The following is a 23,608-nucleotide window of genomic DNA, read 5'->3' as shown; positions in this document are numbered from 1 at the left end:
CATGGGGTGTTTCTGTGGATACAGCCCAAGCAAAGCGCCCTCCAGATGAACAAGAGAATTATATGAGGGGAGCAGAACTCTCTAAGATTCCTGTTGATCTTAGGAGTGGTGATTGGCATCTCAAAGTAGTTCCTTGGATTGGAGGTCGTATGATCTCCATGGCCCATATTCCCTCTGGTAAGTAGACTGGATTTTCCAATCTTTGCAATTTGTGCTCTATTCCCTTGGAGACAATTTAAACGATTGAATCTTAGATGATATTTTCAAGATCAGTGTGTTTGTGTTTGCTTATGCTTTAAATTGCTGCAGTGTACCTTGAAAGTTCATTCTTCAGGATTGACTGAAGAATTTCAATTGCCTAATATCATTGAGGATAAATGACCTGGATTCTCAAGAAATTATTGTTAGATGTTGCAAGTTTGTCTTCCATATTGGTAACTAGATACATTGGGCCAATTAGTGAAGTAACGTGGCTATTTTGCAGTAAGTACAAGCCGGAACTGATGTGACAAGTTTCTCAATGATCCAAATGTCTTAATATTAGCAACAAAAGGGTTTTTCTTTCATATTATGACTTATAATTTATGTAAAGTTTAAACAGACTGGAAATGCTGGAGACACATTCTTAATGCTGCAGAAATGTCAGAACTGTTGCCTTTGATTTACATATGCTTATTTTGATTGCTCTGAGCATCCAAATATCTCTCTTTTTCTGCAGAAAGTGAAGGGATTTTGTTTGAACATATATTTCTCCTGGTCTTCCCAATATTCCAAAATATTGTAACTTTTGGTTCCAAGATATTTATTGTGTTTGAGCAGCTAGAGTTGTGTCTGATTATATTTCACTTTCCTACTAGATTATCTGTGAAATCCTAGGGCTAATGTATACTGCAATGAGCTTTGATTTCCATTCTACCAATGGTTTTGGATAGTCTGTATGGTTGCCATTTGGTTGGCTATGTTCATATTTGATGTTTAATGTAGTTTGTAAGTGTAGGTTATTTTGAGATCTTATACAATTCAAGGTCCAATACCCTTTTCCTATGATGAATTTCCTCTGAAGTGATCATGACCCTTAGGTTACTTGACATTCTCATGTCACTTTTCTTATGTGATGAAGGACCAATAAAATGTTTCAATTGATGTTGACCCACATTGTTCTACATCTTTCTTGTGGTAGTGTGATCTCATATGAAAGGAAGGAAATTCCAGCCTTAGAAGATAGTTTTTCCAAGGGAGAGTGGGCAGTGGGAGTAGGGAGTGGTCCTTCAAAAAAATTCCTATTTTATATACTATAATATGTTGAAATTCTATAGCATGTGTAGTAGAATACAATTTTCTGATCTGATAATTACTTCCTAATGATTTTCAAATAATGTTTCTCATGCCACTGTTATCATTGAATAATTACACAGAAAATCTCAACTGTAAATGCAGCGGAAACAATAAAGATCATAGAAAGATAGCCATGCACAATAGACAATATTTTTACCCTGGGAAACCCAATCTGGGAGAAAACCCAATGACTTTTCTTAAGAAGAAATTGTCTTTTCAGCAAATTTTACAAATTGGAATTTGTCTAGAAACCTGTGCCAACATTACAAGTCAAATCACCAGTCAAATCTGGTCAAACTGCTGCTGGTCAATGCCAGTCAAATATATCAAAAGTAAACTGCAGTCAATGTTGGTCTTTGATCAACTGTCACACATGTGGTCTGTGGTCAAACTTTCACACATATGGCTTATGGTCAAACTGTCAAATTGTCACGTGTGGCTGTATGAATCAGTCAATGCTGATCAACCCTTCACATGTGTGGATGTACGGATCAGTCAACGCTGGTCAACCCTCCACACGTGCAGCTGAGCTAGGTCAAACTGCTGTATGGTTTCACACATGTGGCTCTAAGAGTAGAGATGCAATGATGAAAAAAGATGAAATATGAACCCCATAGGACAAATATCTCCTTAGCTGAAATTTTTCGTCTACTAGAAAAGATATGAATGAACTTGCTATGTTGATATAGTGTCTCCTCACATGCACAGCTATTTATATAGAGCTCTAATGTTGCATAAAGACCCATTAAGAAGCCCTTCATCACAAGAAGCCCCTTCACTTATTGAGTCTACAAACCAGTGTTGCGAACATCGCTATTTTTTCAAAAAATCGCGATTTTTTTGCTCAAACAATTTGATCGCCGTTTTTTTTTTTTTTTTTTTTTTTTTTTTAAATTTAAAATCGCAATTTTTATGGAAAAATCTCGATGCGACCCGTAAAAATTGTGGGGGTGCAGAACAACGACTTAGAAAAACGATTTTTGGGTTTTTTTTCCTCATTTTTTTCAGACAGAGGGCAAGAGTGAGAGCTAAGGAGGAGAAATGTTAGGATATTCCAACACATAGGAAATAGTTAAGTAAAGTGTGTTTATTTAGTATGTACTTTTTGTAACTTACAATCCGATGGTCACGATATGTTCTAGACATGAAATGATGCGACGGTTCATTCTCTCCTCATTATTACCTACACTTGATCCGTGGCTTAATACCCGATTGGTCCATGATGTCTATTTAAAAAGCATGGAGGGTCATTTGTAAGGTGACCATTCATGAGAGAAGCTTATGTAAATTTTCTTTCTTTTACATTAATAAATTGCCTGAAGTGGCTGCGTTGGCTCAGGCTGTGGACTGTTTCCCTCTTTGAGGGTTTTAACCATGTCAAGAATAATGGTGTACTAATCTATGATTTATTTGTGAGCAGTGTCCTTTGGTGTTTTATCTGAGGAACTTACCGTGTAAATTCCTATATGTATCAGAGCTATTTGAGGGCCGCATCCATTGGTGATCCAAAGTCAAAGCTGATACAACTGCATCCGACTGCGGTTTCTTAGATCTACTGTTTCTGACCACTTTCGGGCTGAGAGGATTGCTCTATTGTGTTAGGAGCATCTGTTCCAGTGAGGAACCCCTTTCGTTTCATGCGAAAAGGTTTCCGGTAGCCCTAGCTACGTCATTTTTAAGATCTAGAGGCAAAAAGGGATTTCTCAAATAAGCATGCACTCCAAAGTTTCAGTGACTAAAAAAAAACCCTCCTTCCTCTTTTCCAAAAATTACTAACCTTTTAAACTAGCTCACTTGGTCCAAAGCTACTTTATGATAATAGAGGCCTTGGGTTCAAGTCTTTCTTTTGTTGAGTTACTTTTTCAAAAAGCACATGTAACTTATGTTTTAAAGCTACTTTATGTAAAAGTGTTCTCACCCATTATAAAAAGTGAGTCACTTATCATTCTAAAGTCTCTTTATCTCTTATTTAAGTTACAATTTAGTGGGTAGCTCATAAAGTACCATTGTAAAAGTGATTTTCACTTATTTATAAAAGTGGTTCACATATATTTCTTTTAAAGAGAGCTAATTAGATTAAGTTTGGAAGGGGAGGCAGGGATTTTTTAAAAAATATAACATTATCATTCACGTCCGCACATTCACTTACTTTGTCGGCATCTTCAACAACTTTTCTTCAAAAAGCCATAACTTCTTCGTCCAGAAGCCGTTTTCAGAGCCGTTTTTTTAATCGGCTTAATTTTTCGAGATCTTTCCATTGAAACACTTAGTTTCAACATCTACAACTTCAGTTTCTGTTTGCCAAGTTATTCTTGACAGCACCAGCTATTTCCAATGGTTGTCCTACATTGAGGATTTACTTAAAAAGTAAAGGTTTTTATAGAATAGCCTCAGGCCTAGAGGCTAAACCTAAAGATGAAGATAAGCAAGCCAAATGGGAAATTAGGCAAGATCAAGCACGTGGGTTGATAGGGATGTCTATTTCTCCAGACCTTAGATTCCATAACGCAGGACTTGATACCTCTAATGAAGCAATGAAACAACTCAATAATGTTTTTGGAATTTCCATTGAAGATTCTTTGTCCAAGTTCAAGACCCTTAGACTTCTCTTGGAAGGTGTTAAGGTTAAGAAAGAAGATGGTAGCCTTATTTATTCCATTCTTACTAAGTTGGGACCAGCGTACTCTGTGTTTGTTTCCACCTCCCATTCTACAAGAGAAGCCTTTATTTCTCAAGGAGAAGACTACAAGTCCCCCTCTTTTTGTTGATTTGGGGTAGCATCAGATGTGCTCTAGTGATGAAAATTGGTGGAGAGGCTAAAGCACATGAGATCTTCAAGACCCAGAAATGGTTTGGGCAGATTCTACCCGGTTTAAGAGATATTAAAATAATTAATATTTTTAATGGAGTTCCTAAGTCTAAACTTGGGAAAAATAAAATATTAATAGGTATTAATATAAAACTGGGTTAGAAGGTTCTAAAGGACATGGATCAAGCAAATCTAATCTTAGCCATTGATTAGAGATTTAATCTCAGTCATTGAAGGATTAACAGGAAAAGTATAAGAGGAGGCTTGAGGGTCAGTTGGAGAACACACTAGAGTGATCAGTCATTTGATTTAGTAGAGCGGGGTTTGCTAAGTAAAGTCGAATCAATTATTAGTTTGTAGCGAGGGAAGTGAGTAATGGACAGAGAGGCAGAGATAGTGCCGAGAGACAAGCGTAGACGCAGAAGCCAAAGCAGGCCACATAGAGCCCAACAGAGACAGTGCAAATCCAGAAGGGTCTGCGTCATCCACGTAAAGGGCAACAAGAGTGACGCAGAGGGCCATAGAGGTTGCACAATGCCTCAGAGCGCTAATGCAAGGGTTCTGAGGCTGACGCAAAGGCCAGGAGGGTTGACGAGTGTTTCGGTTGTGCTCGAAAGGGTTTCGTGGGGCAGATTTTCTGAATATCTGCTTCCGAATAGAGAGGTATTACTGCCGGTTATTTTTCTCTGTCGGGTGAGCCAGTTTGACACCCAATTGTACTCAAGAATAGATTGCATGAATTGCTGCACCGGTTTTTCTGGGGATGAGTTGTCCAAAAATAATGGTGTCACTTGTGTATTTGCTATTTCTTTCAGCTGTTGATCTATAGATGGTTGAGACTGTATTGTGTTTATTGCGATGTTTATATGTTTAAATGACTTGTTTGTAATTAACAAGGAGGAGAAATAAACCAGAAGAATACAGATAAAATTTCTAACGGGTAACACTTAGAAACATGGTATCAGAGGGTGGTTGCAGATCACAGCAGAGTTGAAGGCACCAGCTGAAGCAGAGCATTTGCAGCAGAAATAACTGTCCCGAGTGACAGAAGTTGTTCCTAGCAGAAAGCAGAGGAGAAGGGTTGATGCAAAGGGACTGCGTCATCAGTCCGGGCCAGAGAGAGGCCAGCGTAGAGGCTGAGGAGGGCAGAAAAGGCTCACACAGAGCCATGCTGAGACCAAGTGGGTTGACACAGTTGGCTAGGGAAGCATTTCAGCCAGTGTCGGGATTCTGTAGAGCCTAGAGGCTTAGTCCTTCGGTTGGTGGGGTTTAGGAAGCTGTTGACAGTTTGCGAGGAGTGAAGTTGGTGGGATACTATGGGCAGAACAATACCTAACAGGGCAAAAACAAGGTAGAGGGAGTCGCTACCGAGGCAGATTCCTAGCCTAAGAATCTAGATCAGTGTTGCAGGTGTGTAGGAGATCGGAGAGGTGTGACTTGACGATTGGCAGAAGGATTTCCAGAAGGAAATTTGAGGCTCAGAGGGAGTCTAGTAGAGAACATCCAGGCGGGAAGTAGAGAGACTCAGCAGGAGTCGAAGAGAAAACTTCTAGAGGGAAGTAGAGAGACTCGGAGGAGTCGAAAGGAAGAGCAAAGATGGCCATCAATGGGCTGAGGGATCAGGATAGGCTGGATGGGGCATCCAACTTTGTGGTCTAGAAGGCCAGGATCCTATCCATTCTAGATAGACATCACATCAAGGCCTTCGCCTTGAGAACAGTGGCAATCCCAATTGACCCGACTGATAATGAAAAGTTTAAGGAGGCAATGGCCAAGGCGAAATGCATCATCCTTGATGGGGTCAAGGATCATGTGGTCCAACATATTGCCGAAAAGGAGACAACAAAGGAAATGTGGGACGCCTTGAAGAAGTTGTATGAGCACACTTCCATGCAGAGGAAGATGTTACTTGAGAATCGACTGCAGTCATACCAGATGGAGAAGGGGGAGCAGATAGATCACTTTCTCGATAGATTGAAGGAGATCCGGGACCAACTGACTTCCATAGGGGCTATGCCGGATCAGGAGCTGATGGTGAGGACTGCCCTAAACGTGGTCTCCGAGGAGTGGGAGACATTTGTCCATAGTATTCTGGGCGGGGCTACTCTTCCAGATTGGTAAGAATTATGGGCAGCTCTTCACCAAGAGGAGATCAGACGGCTGTCCAAGACGAGAAGTAGCAGCAAAGGAGTCCGGATCAAGAAGGAAGAGAAAGAGGATGCAGCTCTGGCATCTGCAGGAAAGCAGGAGAAGAGGAAGAAAAAGGACCTCTTTAAGGTCAAGTGCTTCAACTGTGGGGAACTGGGGCATTATGCGAACCATTGTCCGAGGAAGAAGAACAAGGGAAAGGCGTCTGACTCCAAGGCAATGCCAACGAAGGCGGAAAAGGAGGTAGAGGAGGATGACGATTGTACCATGAGTGCTCTTGTAACTCTAGAGAAGAGGTGGGGAGACATCGAGTTATAGTCAGGAAGACTACAGGTGATGAGGGGCAGGATCCTTGAGGTACCCAAACTCTTGGATCAAATCCTTGCTACAGGAGCCCCGAAGTGAGAGTAGCAGGACTGGTGGATGTCGGTAGAAATGGATGCGGATGAAGCGACAGAGAGTGCTACAGTGCAGTAGTCCCGGACAACACAGAGTTAGCAAGCTGTAGTAGTGCAAAAGGCACAAAGGGGGTTGCAACAATGCAGGATGGCACAAAGAGGTTTGCAGTGGTGCGAGAGGTAGGGAGTTGTTGCAGCAGCGCAGAGGCAGTAGAGGGAGCACTTGATAGCGACAAAGAGAGCTTCAACATTGGGAGTGTTTCTAGCCTGACAGGGATGTTAGTAGTTGGGTGGATCAGTTACTTACTTCTCAGTAACTGAGTTGCAGTGCAATAGCTGTTAGCAGTAGCACGATGCAACATGATGAGAAGGGTTTGCAGTGCAGATGCAGTGTTGGGAGAAAGGACCAACAACAACACGGATGCAGAGGGAGCTGTTGTACGGATGCAACAGTGGTAGTGGCAGAGCCATGGGCAGCAGTACAGGATGCAACAGTGCAGAGGATGTTGGGCAGGGAGGCCTAACATTAGCACATGTACGGGTGTCGTTTAATTAGTGTGATGCTCAGTGTGGAGTATTACTAGAGCATAGTTCTCACTAAGAGGGAGTGTTGATTTGGAGTAGCATCGGATGTGCTCTAGCCATGAAAATTAGAGAGGCTAAAGCACATGAGATCTCCAAGACCCAGAAATGGTTTGGGCAGATTCTACCTGGTTTAGGAGATATTAAAATAATTAATATTTTTAATGGAGTTCCTAAGTCTAAACTTAGGAAAAATAAAATATTAATGGGTATTAATATAAAACTGGGTTAGAAGGTTCTAAAGGATATGGATCAATCCAAATTTAATCTTAGCTGTTGATTAGAGATTTAATCTCGGCCGTTGAAGGACCAACAGGAAAAGTATAAGAGGAGGCTTGAGGGTCAATTGGAGAACACACCAGAGTGATCAGTCATTCGATTTATTAGAGCAGGGTTTGCTAAGTAAAGTCGAATCAGTGATTAGTTTGCAGCGAGGGGCAGTGAGTATTGGACAAAGAGGCAGAGATAGTGCCGAGAGACCAGCGCAGAGGCAAAGAGGCAGACGGAAAAGCCAGAGTAGGCCATGCAGAGCCCAACAGAGATAGCGCAAAGCCAAAAGGGCTTGCATCATCCACGTAGAGGGCAACAGGAGTGACGCAAAGGGCCGTAGAGGTTGCGCAGTGCCTCAGAGGGCTGACGCAGTGCTTCAGTTGTGCTGGAGAGAGTTTCGTGGTGCATATTTTATGAATATTTGCTTCCAAATAGAGAGGTATTATTGCTGCTTATTTTTCTTTGTCGGGTGAGCCAATTTGGCACCCAGTTGTACTCAAGGATAGACTGCATAATAAAATAAACCCTTAGAATTGCTGCACCGTTTTTCCCTCATTGGTTTTTTCCAGGGATGAGTTGTCCAAAAATAACGATGTCACTTGTGTGTTTGCTATTTCTTTTAGTTGTTGATCTATTGATGGTTGAGACTTTATTGTGTTTATTCCGATGTTTATATGTTTAAATAACTTGTTTGTAATTAACAAGGAGGAGAAATAAACCAGAAGAATATAGATAAAATTTTTAACGGGTAACTCTTAGAAATTTCAACACTTTTGATGCTTTTTGTGATTCTTTAATAAGAGAACAAGAAAAACTCTTACATCTTGGTCTTCTTAATATTGGAGACTCTTCTAAGAAAGCCTTAGTAGCCCAACAACAACCAAATTCAAAGAATCCTAAGTAGCAACATCCTAAAAAGAATGGTCCTAAACCAAACAAGGGTCCTAAGCAATTTCAGTCTCAAAATGAAAAATCAATTCAGCAAAATGATAAGGCAAATAAAAACAAAGGGAAGAAGACTGATAGACATTGCACTTTTGTAATCATGATGGCCACTTAAAATTCAAATGCTCTAAAAAGATGGAAGCCTTGGAAGCAGCAATGAAGAAGCATAACATCCATTTGGAGCACTCTTCAACTTCAACTTCATCTTCAGGAATAACACTTTCTGCATGTGGTTGTCAAGCATTTCTGTTTGGTTATGCACTAAATGTATCTTCTTCTTCTCATTCTCATGAGTGGCTCATTGATTCTGTAGCTTCGTATCACATGGCCAAAAACAAAGCCATGTTTTCTTCTTTAAATGATTGTAACACCAAAAATATATATGTTGGTGATGATAGATCTCTTAGTGTTGTAGGGGCTAGACTATTTGTTGATTTGGGGTAACATCGGATGTACTCTAGCCATGAAAATTGGTGGAGTTGCTAAAGCACATGAAATCTCCAAGACCCAAAAATGGTCTGGGGAAATTCTACCTGGTGAAGGAGATATTAAAATAATTAATATTTTTAATGGGTTCCTAAGTCTAAACTTAGGAAAATAAAAATATTAATGGGTATTAATATAAAACTGGGTTAGAAGGTTCTAAATGACATGAATCAAGCCAAATCTAATCTTAGTTGTTGATTAGAGATTTAATCTCGGTCATTGAAGACTCAACAAAAAAAGTATAAGAGGAGGCTTGAGAGTCAGTTGGAGAAACACCAAAGTGATCAGTCATTCGTTTTACTAGAGCCGAGTTTGCTAAGTAAAGTCGAATCAGTGATCAGTTTGCAGCGAGGGGAAGTGAGTACTGGATAGAGAGGCAGAGATAGTGCTGAGAGAGAAACACAGAGGCAAAGAAGCAGAGATAGTGCCGAGAGACCAGTACAGAGGCAGAGAGGCAGATGCAGAAGCCAGAGTAGGCCACACAGAGGCTAGCTGGGACAACGCAGAGGCCAGAGGGCTTGCATCATCCATGCAGAGGGCAGCAGGAGTGACGCAAAAGGCCGTAGAGGCTGGGCATTGCCTAGAAAGGCTGACGCAAAGGGTTTTGAGGCTGACGCAAAGGTCAAGAGGGTTGACGCAGTGCTTCAGTTGTGTTGGAGAGCGTTTCGTGGGGCAAATTTTCTGAATATCTGCTTCTGAATAGAGAGATATTAATGCCGGTTATTTTTCTATGTCGGGTGAGCCAGTTTGGCACCCAGTTGTACTAAAGGATAGACTACATAATAAAATAAACCCTTAGAATTGCAGCTTGCTGCAACGGTTTTCCCACTTTGGGTTTTTCCGGGGACGAGTTGTTTAAAAATAACGGTGTCACTTGTGTGTTTGCTATTTCTTTCAGCTGTTGCTCTGTAGATGGTTGAGACTATATTGTGTTTATATCGATGTTTATATGTTTAAATAACTTGTTTGTAATTAACAAGTAGGAGAAATAAACCGAAGAATATAGATAAAATTTCTAACGTGTAATACTTAGAAATTTCAACAATATTCATCTAGATAATGGTCAATTTAATGATGTATTATGTGTTCCTACCTTATGCTGCAACCTTCTATCTGTATATCAGATAACTCATTTAGGCGAAGGTAAGACCGTTGAATTTTCACCTCATGATGTTGTAATTAAGGACCTAAGAGATCCTAGACAGATTTTAGCTACTGACATTGCTTATGATTCTACAAGGTTGTATAAGTTTAATAACTTTGGGTCATCAACTCTTCCCTCGATATTTGTGGCTCATAATGATGAAGTGAGAAAACTTTGGCGTGAGCGATTTGGTCACTTAAACTATTGCTCTCTTCAAAATCTATGCAAGGAAAATACGGTGACAGGTCTTTCTATGGTATCTTGTAGAGATGGTGTCTGTTTCGGATGTGTACTTAGAAAACATCGCGGGGAGAGTTTTGAAAAACGTGCCTCTTGGCATGCCTCAGCCCCTTTACAACTTGTGCACAGTGATTTATGTGGTTCACTTCCAGTTGTTTCATTCTTTGGCTACAAGTATTTCTTAACTTTCATTAATGATTTCTCCAGACGCACTTTAGTATACTTCTTAAAACTCAAGAGTGAAGCCTTTAACATGTTCTTGGCCTTTAAGGCCTTTGTTGAGAAACAATCTGAACATCAAATTGTTAAGCTAAGATCTGATAATGGCGAAGAATATGTTAACAACAAATTCATCAACTTTTGCACTGAGCTTGGAATTCAAATGCAACATACTATTTCATATACTCCACAACAAAATGGTGTAGCTAAAAGGAAGAATCGCACCTTAAAGGAAATGGCTAATTGTATGCTTCAATCTAAAGGGCTTAGTTTTAATTTTTGGGCAGAAGCAATTAACTGTACAAATTACATAGTAAATCGCATTCTTACTAAGGTTTTAAGGAATATCACTCTAGAAGAAGCATGGAGCTCATTTAAACCTGATGTAAGTCACTTTCGTGTTTTTGGAAGTGAAGCATGGGCCCATATTCTCGATGAGAAACATAAAGCCTTGGAACCTAAGAGTGAAAAATGTATTTTTGTTGGATATTCTGAAGATGTCAAAGGATATAGACTTTTTCCACCTAAATCCAAAAGTGTTATCATTAGAAGAGATGTAAAGTTTGCTGAAAATATATCGACCTACGAGCCTAGTTCAGCGGATGTGCCACCTCTCTATGCCTTCTACTTCTGAAAGTATTTCTTCTTCATATGATAACAATGAGGATGACAATCCTTCCCCATCTTCTCGGGATCCTCCTTCAGTTCCTCAGCTTCCAAAATGGGTCCGTGCTACTCGGGATGTAGCGGGTGCTCTTGCAGGTGATCCTACAGATCAACGACGTACACGTTCTTTGTTCAGTAGAGCCTCTTCTTTACTGGCTGAAGCTTCAGCGAATTATGATCCTAACACCTTTGCAGAAGCTTTAGGCCATCCAAATTGGGACACAACTATGAATGAAGAATATCGTTCATTATTGGCAAATGATACATGGGATCTTGTTCCTCTTCCAAAGGGATGAAAACTTGTTAGATGCAAATGGGTTTACAGAACCAAGTTTGGAGGAGATGGAAAAGTTGATAAACATAAAGCTCGTCTTGTTGCTAAGGGTTTTTCACAAGTTGAAGGCATTGACTATATTGAAACCTTCTCCCCTGTTGCCAAAATGAACTCTATCCGCCTTGTTCTTTCCCTTGCTGCCTCTTTCAAATGGGAAGTCCATCAGATGGATGTTAAATCTACCTTCTTGCATGGGGACTTGCGTGATGAAATATATATGGAACAACCTCTTGGGTTTATACAAACAAACTCTAGCCTTGTATGTCGGCTTAAGAAATCCCTTTATGGTCTCAAGCAAGCCCCTCGGGCTTGGTATGCCAAAATGGATAGCTTTCTTTTAGACACTGGCTTTTCTAGGTGTCATTTTGACAATACTGTGTACACCAAGAAAGTGAGTAAGTCTCTTATCATTCTTGTTCTTTATGTTGATGGTCTTATCCTTACTTGTAGTGATCCCAACCTTATAAACCATGTGAAGTCCAACCTTCAAAAGCAATTTGAAATGATAGACTTAGGACGCTTGCATTATTTTCTTGGTCTTCAAGTCTTGCAGTCCAAGGAAGGTATTTCCCTTTCCCAGTCTAAGTATGCCTGTGATCTTCTATGCCACTTTCACATGGAAGACTGTAAGTCAGCCCCTTTTGCCTTTCAGTCTGGGGCCAAACTTTCAGTCACTTGTACTTGCCTTGAAGTTGATGCTACCTTATACCAGTGTTGAAAATATCGGTATCGACAAAATATCGACGAGGGTCCAAAAAATATCTTATCGGCAATATCGGCGAAAATATCGGCAAATATCGGCAAGCATAAAAAATAATTTTTTCAAATTTTAAAATATAGCCGATATTTTCAAAATATCGCGATATTTTGCCGATATTTTCCGATATTTGCCGATATTTTGAAAATATCGCGATATTTTCAAAACAGAAAATATCGCGATATTTTCTCGGCGATATATCGTTTTGCCGAAAATATCGCGATATTTCCGAATATCGCCGATATATCGCCGATATTATCAACAGTGCCTTATACCGTCAACTTGTAGGAAAATTTTTGTATCTGACCCATACTCGTCCTGACCTTTCCTTTGTTGTTGACCTTATTGCTCGGTTTATAAAAAACCCACATGAAAGTCATTGGAAAGCAATTAAAAGAATACTTCGTTATGTTCGAGTTACAGTTCGTTTGGGATTCATTACAGTGCAGAAGCATCTCCTCTATTGGTTGGTTTCATTGATTCCAATTGGGCTAGTGACCCTGATGATCGAAAGTCTACTGCAGGTTGTGTCTTCACTCTTCGTTCTGGACCTATTACATGGGCTTGCAAGAAACAAGGTTCCATTTCTCTTTCTTCAGCAGAAGCAGAGTATCGTGACGTCGTAGAACCTAGTAAGGAAGCCCTGTGGCTTTGTCAGATCCTGTCAGAGTTTGGCTTTCAGCAGCAACATCCGACTACACTTTGGTGTGATAATCAAAGTGCCATTCAACTATGCAAAGATCCAGTCCAACATCAGCGCAACAAACACATTGAACTACACATGCACTTCATCAGAAAGCTCATTCATGACCATGTTCTTGAAGTGCAATATTGTTCAATCGATGATCAAGTTGCAAACATCTTTACAAAGGCTCTCACAGAGGCAAAGTTTACTAAACTTCAATTTATGGTTGGAGTTCAGGAAGTTGTCACTAAGGGGGGATATGCTCTAATGCCTCCTTCCTTCTCCTATTGTGTCATATTTGTACATCCTTCAATCCTATCCCAAGTTGTTTTTAAGGGGGGATGTTAGGATATTCCTACACATAGGAAATAGTTAAGTAAAACTTGGTCTAGTGTATTGTTAGGTAAAGTGTGTTTCTTTATTATGTATTTTTTGTAACTTACAATCCGATGGTCACGATATGTTCTAGACATGAAGTGATCCGACGGTTCATTCTCTCCTCGGTATTACCGACACTTGATTCGTGGCTTAACACCCGATTGGTCCATGATCTCTATTTAAAGAGCATGGAGGGTCATTTGTAACGTGACCGTTCATGAGAGAAACTTATGTAAATTTTCTTTCTTTTACATTAATAAATTGCCTAAAGTGGTCGCGTTGGCTCAGGCTGTGGACTATTTCCCTCTTTGAGGGTTTTAATCACGTCAAAAATACTGGTGTACTGATCTGTGATCTGTTTGTGAGCGGTGTCTTTTGGTGTTCTATCTGAGGAACTTACCTTGTAAATTTCTACAAAGAACTCATTTACAAGGGCAAGAGAGGAGAAAGGTGAAGAAATTTAGCATCCCAAGCAAAACAAATTCAAATTTGAACAAAGTTTCTTCAACAAAGTGTGGTTTTTAGTTATGGGCATCAAATTTGGCCATTTTTTTTGTTTTTTTCTTGTTTTTCCTTGGGTTTCTATCACCCATTTAGTTTCCATAATTTTTGTTTGGATTTGATTGTGTTTTTTTCATTTTTGTTGCATATAGTGGAAAGGGTTTATTTTGGTCAAAAATGCAAAAACTTGATTGTTAGATTTATTTGTTTAATTCTTCTTGTGCCCTAATTTGTTTCCATCATTTTTGCTTGGATTTGAATGTGTATTTTTTTCCATTATTGTTGCATTGAGTTGAGGGTTATTTTTTTGGTAAAAAATTCAATATGTTATATGTAAACTTTAATTTTATTTTATTAACTTGCAATTCCTTTTGTGCCCTAGGTTCAACCTCAAACTTCAAACTTCATCTTACATTAAAACTCAAGAGTTCAACAAAGTTACAAATATACCAAGGAAATTGGACCCTCTGTGGGAATTTGGTGAACCTGATAGAGGGTTTGATAAATCAAATTTGACTTGCAAGTTATGTGGACATTGTAACCACTCAAACCAGCCGAGGACCTAAAGGGGTTCCTAAGAGGGCAACTACTAGGTTAAGGGTCCAAGTGGTGGAATGAATGCTGCCATGACATCGTACAAGTCCTGCTATACCTGCCAAGAGTGTGGGGCTCCTGTGGGGGTCTGTTGGGCATAATGTACCAAGCATATCACCATCATCCCAAAAGTGGATCACTAGTAGTCTCTAAGCATCCATGAAAATCCGTTGAATGTTGTCTGTTGTTGTGGAGGCCCATGGTTCTCTATGCACACCCTACATGTGCCAATGTAGACCTTTGGGGGTTAGGATCTCATATAGGGAAACCAAACCCAAATGGGAACCGCCTGTAATCCTGCATAAGGTCTAATGCGTCTCCTAGGCTTCCAGTACAACTAGTCATTAAAATAATAGGGTAAATGAGCTTATAAATCATGGATAACAAAGTGGGCACTTCATAATGGCATGCCTTTCCGTAGTGGGCTTTGGTATGTGTTAGTGTCTGCAAACACCAAAGGGAGTTAGCCAAGTACCTTATTAGGTGGTTTCAACCCTTAAAAGGGATAGTATGTTCAAAGTACATCCCTCTAATGGGGGTGGCAAGTGACAAATAAGTGGAATGGAATAGGGAATGAGAGGGGCAATCCTGGGCCACATAGTGGGGCATAGGGGTAGCTAGATAAAGGGAAACCCACACTTGGGTATGTAATGTGTAGGAGGGAGAAATCATGGTACATGAGGTGCCCTAACCTTGATTTTTCCACCCTTCTTTATATGCCTTTTCCCTTTTATGAATTTATTTAATTAACTGCTCGGGGCTCAAAGGACAAGAGCATGATATGTAAGATATAGTAGTGATTACCCCCTTTTAGGTAGGGCGGTTCATTGCCTTCCAGGCGTTGGGACAATCATGGGTTCCTGAATGATAAAGGAGGCTCATCTGCGGCCTATGGAATCAGGGTGATGGTCATGGATTGGGGTAGAGCCCATGCATTGGCTTTTGACCATGTGTTGATTATTTTGTTCTGGCCATATTTTGCATTTTGTGTTATAATTTACTTTTAAATGTGGCCAATTATGCTTTTGACCTTTTCTTTTAACTGCTTCAACCTCCGGGGCATCATTCTAGGCCCAACCTAAGGTGGGGGCAAAGGGATAGGGAGGCTGGCCTTGTGTGGACCCAAAATGGAAATGTGGACCCAAGTGGGAGAAAAGATGAATGGGGGTTTAGTGAGTGGAAAGGGAATAATATGTGTAGGTAAAGGAGCGGGACCATGCACCCAAAGTCGGGGTTTTCCAAGTAGTACCAACCTAGAACCAAATGGTCAATAAAGGAGATCCCATGGGACTAAGATCCAAGGGTAACAACCAAAATATATCAAGGGGACAAGAGCACAAACTAAGCCCACTCTTTCTGCCAAATCCCCCCATCAATCCATACCCAGAAGTATCCATGATAAGTAAACCTAATACTCAATTTACCAAATGACAAGACATACCTTTAGATTCGAGAAGTCCACCTTCAAACATACGATCAATACAGGTGGGTGAGGGACCACATGGTTGGTTCAAATGGCAGAGAAATGACACAATGACGTAGTAGGAGGCATCAAGGGGCTGCGGGCTGAGGCTCATCATGGAGAAAAAATTCTCCTGGGGATATCACCCACAAAGTGGTGGGTAACATGGATCATATGACAAGGGGGTATACAGATCGAAGTATCACCTTGCACAAGTTCCTGGACAAATACAAACCCAGAAATAATTTGAAGAGCCCTCAGAAGATTGGAAGAAATAGAACCAAATTGTTCAAGTCAGCTCTGAAGAGTCAACTAGGAGGGAGTAGAGGGTCAGGATTGGGAGGTGAACATGCGAGTGGTACTGGTTCTACTTCACCATCAACATCGATAACCAACCCTATAGACACCTCATCATTTTTTATTCCTAGAACCACACGTGGTCCACAACCATCTATCTCTTCCGTCATTAAAAAAAGGGAGAAAGAAGAAGCTGACAAGTTGTTGGGTACGTTTCTTCTTTGGAGTGATATTTGTTTCAGCGTTGCAAGGAACAATCCGTTTTTCTAGTCCACGGTTAATGTTATTGCTATTGTTGGCCTAGGGTACAAAGTCTCTTTTTATGATGACTTTAGAGGGCGCATTCTTCAAAATGAAAAGGTTGACTGCACTAAGAGATTGGAGGAGTTTAGGGCATCATGGGCATACATAGGATGCACTATGATGTCAGATGGTTGGATCGATCAAAAGGGTAGAAGCCTTGTTAAGTTCTTGGTTAATTGTCCCAAAGTGACAATGTTGATGAAATCTGCTGATGGATCTACACATATCAAATATACACGGTTAATATGTGATTTGTTGGATGTTTTCATTCAAGAGGTGGGTCCAAAACATGTTGTCCAAGTCATAACGGACAATGCTGCAAATTATGTTGTTGTTGGCAAGATGTTTATAGAAAGGCATCCTACCTTATCTTGGACACCTTGTGCTGCACACTGCATTGATTTGATGTTGGAGGACATAGGAAAAATTCCTTTTGTCAAGTATATTGTTGAGTCATAAAAAAGCATTACAAAATTTATATATAATTATGGATTTGTGCTTCATTTGATGAGAATATTCACCAACAACAAGGAGTTGGTGCGCCATGCCATTACACGGGTTTCCATCAGTTTCATATCTCTTCAATCCCTCTTGAATTCTATGTGGGATGTGAAGAGAAATTTTCTTTCAGAGGAGTGGCATGTTTTGGCATTTAGCCACAAACTAAAGGGAGAGGCCATATGTAGGTTAGTTTCATAGCAGGAAAGCTTCTGGGGGGAGTGCAGGAGGTGTGTAGCATTATTGAACCTTTGTTAAAGGTTCTTCGATTAGTTGAAGGAGACAAGCCCCCAATTGGCTACTTGTATGAGGCCATGGATAGGGCCAAAGAATCCATTTAGACCTATTATGATGATAAAGGGGATGAGGGGTTTGAGAAACAACAACTCCTATGGGAAGTGATTGATGAGCGATGGAACAATACACTCCATCGTCCCATTCATGCTGCAAGGATCTACCTGAACCCCACATTTTCTTACTCCTGTGGTTTCTTATTTGATGCTGAGGTCATGGATGGATTCTTCACTTGTGTTCAGAGGATGGTGCCATCTCCAGCAGAACGTGCAGAAATCTCCAAAGAAATGGAGATATACAGGATGACAGGTGGCACATTTAACTTTGACATGGCTATTGTGGATAGGAAGACTAAAATGCCAGGTAAGCTTTAGTTTGTTTCAAATTTCATTGTCTCTTCAAGTTCATACTTTGCTTCAACTTTCAAATTTCATTTTTTTCTTATGTTTATCTTATTTGTTGTAGATGCATGGTGGAGAAGCTATGGTGGCAGAGTACCCAATCTCCGAAGGCTTGCCATTCGAGTGCTCAGCTAAATATGTAACTCCTTGAGATGCGAGTGCAACTCAAGTGTATTTGAAAAAATACACACTTAGAAGCGCAACAAGATAAAATTTTCCAAATTTCCAATTAATTTTTTGAATTCATTAAATAATAATTTTTTATAATTATTATTTTATTATTTATAATTTATTAATTTATGACCCTTGTATAGGTTGGAGTCCTAGCGACTTAATGACATGGTCTACGTCTACTACAATCTTCGATTGTGGGTGAGGCAACTTGAGAGGACACCTGATGTGGAGGCCATCTCATTGGATGGGATTGACACCACTACTGCATGGAGGGTTGAGGCTGAGAGGCCTATCATGGAGTCGACCTCTGATTGGTTAGAGAAGGAGGTAGTGGAGGGGGTAGAGGAGGAGGAGGTGACACCACCTATCCTATCACCAGTAGAGGACGTGGTATACCTCCTATAACTCCTAGTTGTTCAGCTTCTAAAGCACAACAGAGTCCATTGCCATCTCCATCACCATCTACATCTAGAGGGCAATATGTTGCATTTTCTCGCAAGAGGGGCAGAGGAAATCAATAGTATTAGTTATTTGGTTCATTTCATTGTATATGACATTATGACTCATGATATGAGATACATTATTATTTTTTTTGTTGATATTTTGAGGTTGAGTTGGGACACAGGATTTAGAATTCAGGGCATGATTCACTATGATGTGTGATGTAGCACTAGAAATGATATTACACATCTTATATATTAGTTCTTTTTTCATATTTATGTGTCAATGCATTTATTTTATGTTGTGGATGATTTAGATATTAAAAATATTGAAAAACAATGAATATTTCTGTATTTGCCATTTTTTTGCCGATTTTTACCTATTTTTTCCGATTTCGGACCCTCGCCGATTTAATCCCAATCACGATGTCCGCAACACTGCTACAAACAACTCAACATTAGACTAGAATTGTTTATTCCATTGGTGGGTGAAAATCCTCATTAAATAAACAAATCAAATCAGCTCTATAAAAAAAAGATCACTCCATCCTGGAGAAGGCAATGTGCATATCATGGGCCATTATTCCCACGCCAGACACTAGAGCTATTAGGAGAAAGACTATCCTGGGCCATTCACCCCGATGTTGCAAACTACAAAAACATCAACATAATACATATATAAAAAGAGGTGCAAAATGCCAAAGTAGTTGCATAAAATAAGAAAACCTAGATTTGAGTATTACTTATCGAAAAGTATTATATTATTAAGAAGTTAGAATTACTAGTAAATTAGAGCATAAACCATTTAATAGAAGTCTCAAGACGCTATAACTAAGAATTTAAACACTAAGAAGTTTCAAAGTTAAAAATCAGATAAAGTACAGTAGGAAGTGAAGTTAAACCATTAACATCGACATCTAGTAGTGACAGAGTTATAAAGCAAATAGTAGGATGTAGAATATGAAATGAAATAGGCCTTTATCACCAATGAGTTATAACCCTAGTTGCATTTATTGTGATAACATTGGCAAAATTATGATATATTGCGAGGTTTTGAATGTGGGGATAATATGATATTATTAAAAATTGACATTTTGCCAATATTTTCAATATATGTTCCCCGCTAGCCTTTGGGTAACCCGCAGGGGAATTTTTTCTCCTTTTGATCTAGCTTGTGAGCCAATAGCCCCACCATGATCCACATATAGCTAGTCTTAGATGCCTCTTTGGTCAGTTATTTATTTCATTTAGCCAGTTTAGTAGATGAAGGTGGATCTTTAAATATGAGGTACACTCATCATTTTTGTATTCAAGTGTTTTCATTTAATGGTTAAAGGCATTCTAGTGTGGATCTCGAGTTAAATTGGATAATTAACCACTTTCGACTTTACACTGGTTCCTTTGCTTCACCTTGGTGGTTATCACCCATCCTTAGTCTAATGTGACCTTGCTTGAGGCCTTTTCTTTCATCGTCTAGGAGGGGCATGAATAGGAGGCACTGATTAATGTTGGATGTCCATGGTTACCGATAATTACCATTTTCATCCTTTCCGTGTTCCTTTTCCCTTCTTCTAGTCGATTGCTTTCTTTTCCAATTTTAATTTCGTATGTAGCTTGTCCTTTAGTAGGGGCCTAAAAACTTGGCCCTAAGAGGTTGATGTAGCAGAAAAAGAAAAGAAAAGCATATAGCCACAAATGATAAAATGAAAAAGATTGGTTGGGACAGGATGAAAGTATGTGGATAAAAGCCTAACTTGAGCTCTAGCCCCCTCATTAGCCCTCACCCAATCCCTGTTTTATCACAATCTATCTAAATGAAAGGAACTTTGATTGTCCAAACCCAAATGAGAAATAACTACAAGATGTAATGATGAAAAAGCCATCTCGTAAGGTATGACTTGATTAATATGTTTTGACTTCTTGAAAAATATCTGGATAAGTTCATGCAGGGCTACTCAAACAAGAGTTGTAAATACAAGTACAACTAGCATTCATGTGGTGGATAGAAGAAGCATGATGAAGAAGTAGCCATATGACGAAGGTTCCAGATATGAAGAAGGCCACTTTCCATGAAGAAAGGAATGACATGACGAACGAAGGAGGAAAGTGATCGATGGTTGTGGCCCTACAAGGAAGAAGCTCAACTGAATTTCATGACATCAAGAAGAGAAGTTGATCAAGTAGCTTGAAGGACCCATGAAGTTGCTGATGTATAAAAGAGTCCCTAGCTAAGAGGGAGCTCTAACAAGTTTTTGATTAAAAGGGAGCTTGGGCAAGTTTTTGATCAGAGGAAACTTGGGCATATCTTCCCCAGTTGAGAGGAAAAGATAGACACAACATTCTTGTCTTCACTCTAGAAGGAAGAATGGAGGATTGGGTAATCATCTGGCATCTGAGGCTCTTTGAGGATGTGTAGGGCATCCAAGACAATAGTAGGCAAGAGGACCAATATTCTTTGATGGTTGGGAACCCAAGATAAGAATAGTCCTAGAAGGTTATACTAAGTGAACACCCGGGTGGGTATATACCTTGAGAGACAATGATGAAGGTGTCTACAATCATTGGTCTCACCAACATTGTGCTCTGATTTGATGAGAGATAGAGGCATCAATAAAGTCCTTGTTGTGGAAACACTGTTGGTTACTATGATGCTATACAGATGGGTTACCAATCCGATTCTTCTCACGAGAAATTATTTAGATTGAGAATGACCAAGTACCATCAGGAATACCTTCCTAGTTAAGAGGGAGTGTTGAAAAAAGTATAACTAGGTTCGGCCTTCGTGACATTGTATTTATGACTTTCGTAAACAAGAAAATGAATTTATTGTTATTCCTTGTTGCATGGGTTTCATGAGCAAGAGGTCTATTTATTTAGTGGCTCCCATTGAGAGCCTTAGGATGTCAAAGAGTCAATCTCATGTGTAATAGAAAAGTCTAAATAGCCCTCCAAGACATGCACAAGAAGAAGTCTGCTAGCAAAACGATGTGAAACATAGTTATGTCTCCCTACAAACGAACATAAATGGCAAGTCGGCTCACAAAAGGAGACACAACACTTCACTCTGTCATGTCGGCTTATTTATGAAGGCAGAACCACTATAAATAGGCATTAAGGTTCAGAATTACAGTCAGGATTTTCGGACATCTCTCTGAAACCTCAGATGACACAGTGGATGCAGGAGACAGAATCTCAGACACTCTGTAATCTCGGATGGGTGCAGGAGACAAAATCTCGGACAAGTATCTTCACATGACAGTAAAGATGGACAATAACACTGTAATCTCAGATGGGTGTCACTGAAATGGTTACAGTCTCAGCATAATGTTGAGGGTCTCAATACAAGAAGGGAACACTGTCTCAATATACTAGATAGTATCATCAAGGCTTCCATGCAGGAAGAAAAGGCAATCACAAGACCTTAGCATAATGACACCTATGGTCTCGGTCATAATCCCAATGAAGAAACCTCGTTGACATGGTAGTGATCTCAGTAATAGTACAACAATGATCTAGTTCTTAGTGAAGGTGTAGCATGGGTACAACAATGATGAAGATCTTGATGAAGGAGCAGACATGGTGTAGCAATGATGATCTCAATAAAGCAGTAGTGATGATGATGATCTCAGCAGAATAGGAGGATTGGTGTCTTGGTCTTGGAGTGGCCTAGTAGGTCAAGAGTCAAGGTCTTGGTATTCGTTAACTGGAACCTTTATAAGAAGAATTTTGTGCGGGATTTCCTCTCCAAGAGGGAGAGATTTTGGCCCTGGCAGAAAGCCAACATCGCGTGTTCTTGTCTCTTTTGTTTTGGCAGCTATTTAATGAACTAAGAAGACACACACTACTAATAACAAGTGAAGACTATGCTAAGAAGAAAAGTTAAAACTCCTCACAAATAGTTATCAAGCTAAGAAGAATCACATTAACTATAAGCACCCTAGATTCTTCAACAAGTCTAAACTTAGGAAATGTGATGAATTAAAGGGTATTAATTAAATCTGGAGTGAATCTTCTAGAAGAAGACGCGGATCAACTCCCAGTTAATGTTAGCCTTTGATTATGTTTTAATCTTGGCCATTGGTGCTCCAACGCGAGATTATAAGAAGGAGCTTGATGGGCACTTGGAGAACACACTGAGATAGCGAGATCTAGAGATTGAATTTCTCAAGAGTAGCAGCGCTGAGTTGCCGGAGAGAGATAGAGTGATCTTCTTGCAGTGAGGGGCATGGATAGTGTTGAAATTTCTAAGTCTGACACATTAGAAATCCCTACTGCATTATCTGGTTTATTATCTCCTACTTGTTCTTTCCATTAACAAGTTATTTATAAATATAAATACCGAAATAAACACAAATGCAACCTCAACACATGTACAGATCAACAACTGAAATAACCGAGACAATTACACGAGGGACACCATTATTTTTGGACAAACATCCCTGGAAAAACCCAATGTGGGAAAATCGATGCAGTAGATATGAGGGTTTTATTATTATGCAATTTCTGAATACAACTAGGGTGCCAGAAATGGCTCACCCTTTAGAGAATTTCTTTAGCAGAAGTACCTCCCCTTGGCGATAGATATTCCGGCTGATCAACAACCGGATGATTGATCCCACAACAATTTCGATAGTTCCTTAGCTGGACAGCGAAAGCTGATCCAAGCTTCTCTCTGGAACTGCGTCACCCTTTTCTGCTCTGCGTCTTTCTCTCAGCTCCCAGTATGCCCCATGAAAATCCCTCAACGCTGCCTCTTCAGCCCAACGTCAGTTATGTTGGCTTCTGCGCAGCCTCTGTTGCCTTTGCGTCAGCCTCTTGGCCTTTTGTCCCTTTTGCGCTGGCCCACTCAACCTCTGCGTCATCTTGGCTACCTCTGCTCAGTCTTCCAACACTTTGCGCTGTCTCTCTGACACTTCTTTGCCTATCTGATATGTATTCTCGGCCTTCTGCCGAATTGCCCCTCGCTGCAACAGATCACTAACTCGATTCTCTCAGCAAACCCTTCCCTAGAAAATCAAATTCTTGATCAACTTGGTGTATCTCCAACTGACCCTCAACGCTCCTCTTATACTTTTCCAGTTGACGATTCAACGACCGAGATTAAGTCCCTAATCAACGGCTAAGATTAGATTTGGCTTTATCCTCGTCATTTAGAACTTTCTCACCCATTTTATATTAATACACATTAATATTTTAATTTTCCTAAGTTTAGATTTAGGAACCCCATTAAAAATATTAATTATTTTAA

The 23,608-nt window shown here is 39.9% G+C and overlaps 1 protein-coding gene across 4 annotated transcripts in view; it reads left to right on the top strand.

Moving 5' to 3' along the window:
- The window catches only part of HGL1 (heteroglycan glucosidase 1), a 276,953-nt gene that overhangs the window by 217,609 nt on the left and 35,736 nt on the right, over positions 1 to 23,608 (top strand). For all 4 annotated transcript variants that reach the window (XM_089459848.1, XM_089459847.1, XM_089459849.1 and 1 more), the window contains exon 19: positions 25 to 177. In XM_089459848.1, the coding sequence (XP_089315974.1) occupies positions 25 to 177 (153 nt within the window). The remainder of the gene's footprint in view (positions 1 to 24; positions 178 to 23,608) is intronic.

The sequence above is a fragment of the Pinus tabuliformis genome, chromosome 7 (genome assembly GCF_031772625.1).
Source record: "Pinus tabuliformis cultivar Carrire ecotype Pingquan chromosome 7, CPIR1, whole genome shotgun sequence".
NCBI classification, from domain to species: Eukaryota; Viridiplantae; Streptophyta; class Pinopsida; order Pinales; family Pinaceae; genus Pinus; species Pinus tabuliformis.
This window is presented reverse-complemented; position numbering and strand designations above follow the sequence as displayed.